The sequence below is a fragment of the Otolemur garnettii genome, unplaced genomic scaffold (genome assembly GCF_000181295.1).
Source record: "Otolemur garnettii isolate 467f Iridium unplaced genomic scaffold, OtoGar3 scaffold00054, whole genome shotgun sequence".
NCBI classification, from domain to species: Eukaryota; Metazoa; Chordata; class Mammalia; order Primates; family Galagidae; genus Otolemur; species Otolemur garnettii.
This window is the reverse complement of record NW_003852449.1, coordinates 8,354,262-8,363,950: the sequence shown is the minus strand read 5'-3', so window position 1 is coordinate 8,363,950 and position 9,689 is coordinate 8,354,262. Positions and strand designations below refer to the sequence as shown.

General features: G+C 42.8%; 1 protein-coding gene across 1 annotated transcript in view; it reads left to right on the top strand.

Annotated features, from left to right (window-relative positions):
* Positions 1-751: 751 nt before the first annotated feature.
* The window catches only part of FANCM (Fanconi anemia complementation group M), a 63,018-nt gene continuing 54,080 nt past the window's right edge, over positions 752-9,689 (top strand). The window contains exons 1-4 of the mRNA XM_003792173.3: positions 752-1,352; positions 2,041-2,213; positions 3,944-4,021; positions 9,355-9,513. Of these exons, the coding sequence (XP_003792221.1) occupies positions 845-1,352; positions 2,041-2,213; positions 3,944-4,021; positions 9,355-9,513 (918 nt within the window). The 5' untranslated portion in view covers positions 752-844. The remainder of the gene's footprint in view (positions 1,353-2,040; positions 2,214-3,943; positions 4,022-9,354; positions 9,514-9,689) is intronic.

The following is a 9,689-nucleotide window of genomic DNA, read 5'->3' as shown; positions in this document are numbered from 1 at the left end:
GCCTGTGGTCCCAGCTACTTGGGAGGCGGAGGCAGGAGACTCGCTTGAGCCCAGGAGTTGGAGGTTGCTGTGAGTTGTGATGCCACAGCACTCTACCCAGGGGGATAGCTTGAGGCTCTGTCTCAAAAAAAAAAAAGATGTAAATGTGGAACATCAGGACGCCTTACATTTAAAATAATTCTAAGATAAGGGGAAAAAAAAGAAACCCCCAAACAAAAATTCTAATAAAATAACAGAACCAGACCAGATTCACGTTCCTTTAAACAATAAAAATATTAAAATAATGGGTTTCCACTCCTAATACAACGAAAAAGAAACATTTTTTTCTCCAGCCTAGGTAAATAAGACAAATTATTCATTCCACATACTTGCTTTTCACCTCATCATCCGATTTAAAAATGTAACTAACAAGGAAAGGACACATCAGACGCTCAGTAACATCAAGTTCACAAAATTATGGGTATTTCATTGTCCCCGGATCTCGAATTTATTTTATCATTTTAAGAGATTACATTAACAATGACTCTCAGATACATGAACCTAATTGTTGGAAACGGAACTCAAAATTCACTCTCTATAAAATAACTGCAAAAGGGACCAAATATAAAGTAACTCTAGCCAATGCGCATGCGTCTTCGGCCGAGAGGATTTCCGGGAAACCAGCCAATCATATTCCCAGAATAAACGGCGAGGCGGGCATTTTCAACCGGATAAACTAACTGGCTGCAGTCCCGTCGTCTAGTTCCAGTTTTGTCCCAAGGAAACCGATGGGATTCTGAACCCGGGCGGTTGAGTTGCTGCAGCTACCACTTTCTTAGTGAAGCCTTTGGTAGTTGTCGGCCTAATGAGAGGACGGCAAAGAACACTTTTCCAGACGTGGGGCTCAAGCATCTCCCGATCCTCTGGGGCTTCTGGTTGCAGCACAGGAACTGAGCGACCTCCCAGCCCTGGCGGCTCCCGGGAGCCTTTGCCAGCAACCGCGGAGGCTCAGCAGGAGTCGGACGACGATGTGTTGCTGGTCGCGGTATACGAGGCTGAGAGGCAACTAAGTCTAGAGAATGGCGGGTTCTGCACCTCAGCTGGCGCCCTGTGGATTTACCCCACCAATTGCCCGGTCCGGGACTACCAGCTGCGCATCTCCCGGACTGCTTTGTTCTGCAACACGCTGGTGTGTCTGCCTACTGGGCTAGGAAAGACCTTTATTGCCGCCGTGGTGATGTACAATTTCTACCGCTGGTTTCCTTCGGGCAAGGTGGTCTTCATGGCCCCCACGAAACCCTTGGTGACACAGCAGATCGAGGCTTGCTACCAGGTGATGGGTATCCCACAGTCCCACATGGCCGAAATGACAGGTATCTTAGACAGAATGGGCTAATTTGAAATTAAAAGCTGGGTATCCAGGGTAAAGTATGCATTCTGATAGAAATAGAGCAAATTCCTGACCCATGCGCCATAGTTGCAAGTCCACACTCTGCGTATATCCCCGCCCTTAAAACATCATCTGTTAATACTTAAAGCAAGTCCAACACAGGTGAATAGGGTTGCTTTATTCCGTCTTCTGAGAATGTCCGTGCCTTGTTAGAGTATTTTGAAGCTATTATGCGTGTATATCCCATGGGTAACTGAACATGATGTTTCTTGGCATTCTTCCCAAGAAGGATTTCCTGGTTGAAGAATTTGCCTGTATTTAAATATTAAACTCTTTTGTAGGAATCCTCTAAAAACAATCAAGTTGTGGTCTTATTTAAGTGCCAGCTTTGAATTTGGACCACAGCAGAGCTTTTTTTTTTTTTTTTTTAATTTCAGAATGTTACAGAGGTACTAATGTTTTGGGTACATGCTTACTTTTGTACAGTTTGAGTCAAGGTTATAAATGTGTCTCTTCCCCTACACTAGAGCTTTAAATTGAAAACATTCCAATGAATTGTCAAATTATTCTCATGCAGATTGCCAAAGCATGTGTACATTCTGAAAATAGGCCAGACTATTTATATTTTACAGATAGCAGCCTGAAGTTTAGAATGTCACTTTTACTTGCAGGGTCTACTCAAGCTCTCACCAGGAAAGAAATATGGTGCAATAAGAGGGTCCTTTTTCTTACACCTCAGGTCATGGTAAATGACCTTTCTAGAGGAGTCTGTCCTGCTGTTGAAATAAAGTGCTTAGTTATTGATGAAGCTCATAAAGCTCTCGGAAACTATGCTTATTGCCAGGTAATGATTTTGTTAAATGATGTTTTGTAGTGTAACCATACTATTAAGGGGTATTTTGGAGAATAGTTATCAGGGGTGGAAGTTATTGACAGTATTGTTATAAAACACCTTACGTCTCTTGTCTCAGAACAGATGGTGGTAGGACATACCTGTGCTTTAATTCATCCATTCAGTTCACTGTTGATGCTGTGTTGTGGTTTTCTTTTTTATCCTAATGATTATTCCTGTCAGATAAGGATCACGAGAGCCTGGCCGTGGTTGGGTCTGTGTAAGATGTGGGTGGAATTTTGGAACTAATAATGCAAAGGTTGGATATGTAGTGTCATCTTTGATAGCTGAATAAAATAATAATTAACTGTTAGTGTTATTAGGGTTAAATGACATAAGGTATCGAACATCCCTAACAGAGTGCCTTCTAGTTGAGTACTCTAGGAATAAAATATAAAGTGAAGTGGTAGGATGTGGTTGCACTAAGTGTAATTGACTTTCATTTCTGTTTCCCTCTTCTTTTAAGGAGGACTTTGCCTCTTCTACTTAAAGGCCAGATCATGAAAGCATCTGTATTTTATGCTTAACAGTTTGAATGTACTTTGTAGGCCATAGGGAATACAGATGGTAGAGACTCATTAAAAAATGTATGGGTGGGCGGGGCGCAGTGGCTCACACCTGTAATCCTGGCACTCTGGGAGGCTGAGGTGAGTGGATTTCCTGAGCTCAGGGATTTGAGACCAGCCTGAGCCAGAGCAAGACGTCATCTCTAAAAAATAGTGGGGTGTTGTGGTGGGCGCCTGTAGTCCCAGCTACTTGGGAGGCTGAGGCAAAAGAATCGTTTGAACCCAAGAGTTTGAAGTTGCTGTGAGCCATGGTACTCTACTGAGGGTGACAAAGTGAGACTCTGTCTCAAAAAAAAAAAGTATATTTGAGGTAGAACTTAATATTTGAAAGATATTAGAAGGGAGAGGGCTAACTGCAGAGTATCTACTGAGGGACAGGAGAAATGTGGGATGAGGATTCAGACTTAGCAAACTGTGAAGATTGTGAGCGTTCTGGAAGCAGAGCAGATTTGAGGGAGTGTGGAAAGAGTGCAATTTTAGATGTGTTAAGTTTGAGGTGTCTGTGGTAAATCCAGCTCTAGATGTCCATTGGGCAGTAGGTGATAAGAGTGTGGATCTCACGGAGTTCTGAGCGGTAGATACAGATTTAGAAATTATCAGCATACAAGTGGTAGTTAAAACTATGATAGATTAAGAATAGAAGAGGGAAAGAGAAGGGAAAGTTGATTTTATTTAGTGCAAAGACACAAATTTTGTGCTAGTTTGTGAATTTGTAAAGTAGTTTCTGTTGGGGACTTAATATATGATTGTATTATATCTGTATTAGGGAGAACTAGACTTTCTTCCTCTTCCATTTGACCTTGATGTAGCCCTTGGGGGTTTTGATCTGCTTCTGTATTTAGCCTTGATGTTGTAGCTTTTTATAGAAAAGAAGCCCTAATGTGTGTTTTTTTCTTTTACATATTGATCCAAAGGCATCTAATATATTATTAGTATCTGTAAAAGTAAACTGACCTTCAGATAATATAACTGGTCATTGTTCCAGTCGCTAGCCAACCAATATGCCAATTAAGGAATAATGATAATGGACCATACATAATAACTTGTGTAAAGAACAACTGTTTTGTTTTTTTTTTTGTTAGACAGATGATATTAATGACTTTGTCTTTTTTTAAGGTTGTGAGAGAACTACTCAAATACACAAATCACTTTAGAATCTTGGCTCTTACTGCCACACCCGGTAGTGATATAAAGGTAAGTAAAATGTTTATCTAGTAACATTTAAGAAAATAAGATCTTTCATATGGGGCCAGATCAGTTCTCCATATTTTGCTGTGTATAACATGTATATTTCTTTGCCCAAAGTTTTGGCAGAAAAATATAGATGCACATTATTCATGGGTGGTGTGGCTCAGGAGCAGGGGAGTCCAGTAGGCATCTTGGAACTGCTGTGCCCTGCTGCTCGGGCCCACCAGTGGCTGGGGTCAGTTTAGAAGGATCTGGGATTTGATGGGAGCAGGTGGGAGCTGCCTCTTCAGAGTGCTGAAATCACGGGAGGGTGTGATGGGGAGTGCTGGTGAGGCAGTTGTGTCCATGTGGGTTGAGGGCCGAGTTCTGAGGCCTGGCCATGCAGAGGGGACTGGGAGTCAGCCTGCTGAGTGGCCTGCGTAGTTCCTGTCCCACCATTGACATGTGTGCCCATCTCTTCCCTGGCCTATGATGTGGTGGGAAAGAAGGGCTCCTGGTACAGAGGGAAGGGGTAGCCTTCACAGAGCATGCATCTGTGGGAGTGTGGTACAGTCTGTTCATTTACTAGGGAAGTGTTTTAGCCCTTCCCAGATGTGTCTCTCCTGGCTGAAAGCTAGACACTTTCTTGATGGTTGTTTTCCTAAAAGTTTGGGTCATGATACATATGTGTATTATACGTGGGAGTGCAGTATGTATGGCAAAAGACAGTATATGCTTTGACATTAGGATATATATATATATATATATGTTTGAGACAGAGTGTCAAGCTGTCTCCCTAAGTAGAGTGCTGTGGCATCACAGCTCACAGCAACCTCCAGCTCTTGGGCTTAAAGCGATTCTCTTACCTCAGCCTTCCAAGTAGCTGGGACTACAGGCACCTGCCACAACGCCTGGCTATTTCTTTGTTGCTGTTGTCATTGTTGCTTTAGCTGGCCCAGGTCAGGCTTGAACCCACCAGCCTCGGTATATGTGGCTGGTGCCCTATCCACTGACATTGGGATTATAACATTACCTGTAACTTGGCCAGCTTTTCTTCTGTGATTGCAAGAATATGTTTAAATTAGTTGTTTTCAGATTTCAATGTGCATAAGAATCATCTGAAGTTATTTGTTAAAGATACTGGTTTTTTTTGTTTTTTTGTTTTTTTTTTTAAGAGACAGAGTCTTACTTTGTCACCCTTGGTAGAGTGCTGTGCTGTCACAGCTCACAGCAACCTCAGACTGCTGGGCTCAAGCAATTCTCTTGCCTCAGCCTCCCAAGTAGCTGGGACTACAGGTGCCTGCCACAATGCCCAGACAGTTTTTGGTTGTCGTTGTCATGGTTGTTTGCCAGGCCCAGGCTGGATTTGAATCGGCCAGCTCTAGTGTATGTAGCCAGTGCTCTAGCTGCTGAGCTACAGGCTCTGGGCCTATTCCTGGTGCTTTTAATCTTAACTTGCTTAAGATGATGTCTTCTTGGTTTCTCCATTTTAATTGACAAAGTAATTTTTTTTTTCCCTTTTGTAATTGGTAAGTACCTTATGGGGGAGATACTGTGAGATTACATAAACACCTTGTTTTTTTGTTTTTTTTTTGAGACAAAGCCTCAAGCTATCACCCTGGGTAGACTGCTGTGGCATCACAGCTCACAGCAACCTCTAACTCCTAGGCTTAAGCGATTCTCCTGCCTCCGCCTCCCAAGTCGCTGGGACTACAGGCACCCGCCACAATATCAGGCTATTTTTTGGTTGCAACTGTCATTGTTATTTTGGCGGGTCTGGGCTGGATTTGAATCCGCCAGCTTAGGTGTTGTATGTGGCTGGCGCCTTAGCTACTTGACCCATAGGTGCTGAGCCTTTTTTTTTTTTTTTTTGCAGTTTTGGCCAGGGCCTGGCTTGGACCTGCCACCCCTGGTATATGGGGCCGGTGCCCTACTTGAGTCACAGAAAATGCCCCATAAACACCTTGTCTTTGCATCCACTGGTGGTTCTTACTTGTAACAATTATTTCTGTGGTCTTTGCACGATCATTGTTTACTCTTTCCCTCATTTCTTTACATTTCTTTCCTTTTTTTTTTTTATACTTTTTTTGAGACAGAGCCTCAAGCTGTTCCCCTGGGTAGAGTGCTGTGGCATCACAGCTCACAGCAGCCTCCAACTCCTGGGCTCAAGTGAGTCTCCTGCCTCAGCCTCCCAAGTAGCTGGGACCACAGGCGCCCGCCCCAATGCCTGGCTATTTTTTTTGGTTGCAGCCATCATTGTTGTTTGGTGGGCCCGGGCTGGATTCGAACTTGCCACCTTAGGTGTATGTGGTATGTGGCTGGTGCCTTAGCCACTTGAACCACAGGCGCCAAGCCTCTTCCTTTTTTGTTTTTGAGACAGAGTCTTACTATGTCGCCCTCAGGACAGCTCATAGCAACCTCAACATCTTGGGCTTAAGTGATTCTCTTGCCTCAGCCTCCGGAGTAGCTGGGGCTACAGGCACCTGCTGCAACACTCAGCTGGCTATTTTTTAGAGACAGGCTTCTTGCTTTTGTGCAAGTTGGTTTCAAACTTATGAGCTTAGGCAATCCACCTGCCTTGGCCTCCCAAAGTGCTAGGATTACAGGCCTAAGCCACGGCGCCCGGCCTCTCTAATCTTGTTTAAACATGCTTTGTTGTTTTTTATTTAGTTATCCCTTCAGAAAGGTCCATTCTAAAGTGTTACATCAACTTTCCTTAACTTGTTTTCTTCTTGACGTTTATCATAATCCATCATTCTTCTGCTTCTTCATTTATTTGTGGTCTTTCCAACCCATTAAAATGTCAGCCACATGAATGCAGGGATTGTATCTATTTTGGTCATAGCGCTATCATGAACTCAATGTTTGGCATATGGGAGTGACTCAAGTATTTGTTGAATGAACTGTTACAGATGTTAAACTCTTAGTTTTATAAAATGGTGATAAATGTAGTCTAGATTTCACATGTGTCTAGGCCCTCGGTGAATACAGTGCACTCTATTAAGCACTGTGCTGAGTGTTAGGAATACAAATGTGACTAAGATAGGATTCTTATCCTAGAGTATGTTTTTCTTATTTTATTATTATTATTATTTTTTGGGTGGGAGAGGTCAGAGTCTCACTCTGTTGCCCAGGCTAGGGTGCCGTGGTGTTAGCCAAGCTTACAGCAACCTCAAGCTCTTGGGCTCAGGCAGTCCTCATGCCTCAGCCTTCCAAGTGGCTGGGACTACAGGCACCTACCAGAACACTCAGCTAATTTTTTTTTTCTGTTTTTAGTACAGATGGGGTCTTGCTCTTGTTCAGGCTGGTCTTGAACCCCTGGGCTCAAGGCATCCACCTATCTTGGCCACTAGGATTATAGGCATGAATGCTAGGATTAGAGGCATGAGCTACCACACCAGACCAAGAGTGCTTTTTCCCTTAAACTAAGCCCCTGTGGATTTCTAGTTTTAAAAAGGTTGTTACTTGGGTGGTATCTGTGGCTCAGTGGTAGGGTGTTGGCCCCAGATACCCAGGGTGGAGGGTTCGAACCCAGCCCTGGCCAAATTGCAACAAAAAAGTAGCCGGACGTTGTGGCGGGTGCCTGTAGTCCCAGCTACTCAGAAGGCTGAGCCTAGAGAATCGCCTAAGCCCAAGATCTGGAGATTACTATGAGGTGTGACGCCACAGCACTCTACCGAGGGTGACAAAGTGAGACTCTGTCTCAAAAAAAAAAAAAGCTGTTAATTTTTAGATAACTTTTGGAGTCTCCTTTTTTGCTCTTTTTGTTAATCACACTATCAGTCTTATAGTCTTCTGATCTACTAGTTGTTTACACTAACAGATCATGCATTTTTGCTCTAGTTGCGTAGTTTCACAATGAAGTCTTTATAAGCTTTTTTTTTTTTTGATACAGAGTCTTGTTAGAGTGCTATGGCTTCATAGCTCACAGCAATGCTCAAATTCCTGGGCTGAAGCGATTCTCTTGCCCCAGCCTCCCGAGTAGCTGGGACTACAGGTACCCGCCACAACACATGGCTATTTTTTGTTGCAATTATCATTGTTTAGCTGGTCCAGGCTGCGATTGAACCCACCAGACTCAGTGCATGTGGCTGGCACCATTACCACTGTGCTATGAGCACTGAGCTAGACATTTGTGTCCTTAATAGTAATAGAACTTCTCTTTTTTTTTTTTGAGACACTTTGTTACTCTCAGTAGAGTGCTGTAGTGTCAGAGCTCACAGCAATCTCAAACTCTTGGGCTTAAGCAATCCTCTTGCCTCAGTTTTTCTGTTTTTAGTAGAGACGGGGTCTTGCTTTTGCTCAGGCTGGTCTCAAACTTGTGAGCTCAAGCCATCCACCCACCTCAGCCTTCCAGAGGATTATAGGTGTGAGCCACCGAACTTGGCCTTTTTTGTTCGTTTAAAATTTATTTATTTTTATTATTTGGGATTCATTGAGGGTAGGAAGAATTAGGCTACACTGATTGCATTTGTTAGGTAAAGTCCCTCTTATAATTGTGTCCCACCCACATGAGGTGTGCCATATACTGTGACCCCGTTCCCTCTCTCTCCTCCCCTCTTCCCACTTGCTCATTCCTCTACCCCCCATTAGTTTATCTGCTCCCTTCGTGCTAGAATAGAGTACATTGGATTCTTCCTTGTCCCTTGTGATACTTTACTAAGAAGAATGTATTCCACTTAAGACTTCTCTATGTTTTCACACACAAATCAGTGGGAAGAAGTATTTGCCAGGAATTAGGAAACCTAGATTCCAGCTCTGACTCTGTGGTAGACTGTTACATAATGGTTTGGGGATTCAGTTTGCTAATCTAAAACTTGTTTTGTCTGAATCTTTATAAAGATTCCACTTGGAGAGTATCAAGATATATTTGCAGACGTTGTTAGACATTTACTAACTTTTTTTTTTAGAGACGGAGTCTCACTTTATTGCCCTCGGTAGAGTGGTGTGGTGTCACAGCTCACAGCAAGCTCCAGCTCCTAGGCTTAGGCAGTTCTCTTGCCTGTTCCTTTTGAGTAGCTGGGACTACAGGTGCCCACCACAACTCCTGGGGCTGGGTTCAAACCTGCCACCCTCAGTATATGGGGCCAGTGCCCTACCCACTGAGCCACAGGTGCCGCCCATAATATTCTCTCTTACATGCTTCCCTTGATGGGCTGTGTGAGGAAACGCTGTTTCAGAAACATTTCTTCATACCGTGCTACTTCTGACCTACTTTCTTTAGGCGCTTGTCTTTTTTTTTTTTTTCATATTTAATGTTATGAATATCTTTACTGTTATTTTGTTTCTGCTAGTGAATTAAAGTAAAAAAGTTTAGCATTTAATATAATTTATAATCATATTTAATTGATTTTGTATAGGCTGTGCAACAGGTTATTACTAACCTACTAATCGGGCAAATAGAGCTTCGGTCTGAGGATTCTCCAGATATTTTGCCGTACTCTCATGAAAGACGAGTGGAGAAGCTTGTTGTTCCTCTTGGTGAAGAACTTGCAGCCATCCAGAAGACATATGTCCAGGTAAACTGTTTTTATTACGACTCAGTGTTTTGATACATGAACCATATAATTATTTCTGCAAATAGGATTTGGCTGCTATAGTATACAGTTATCTCATTTTATATAATTAACTTGTTGGAAAATTCTTTGAAATTAAAATTTTTGGAATGAGCACTATGTTTTTTTTTTTTTTGAGA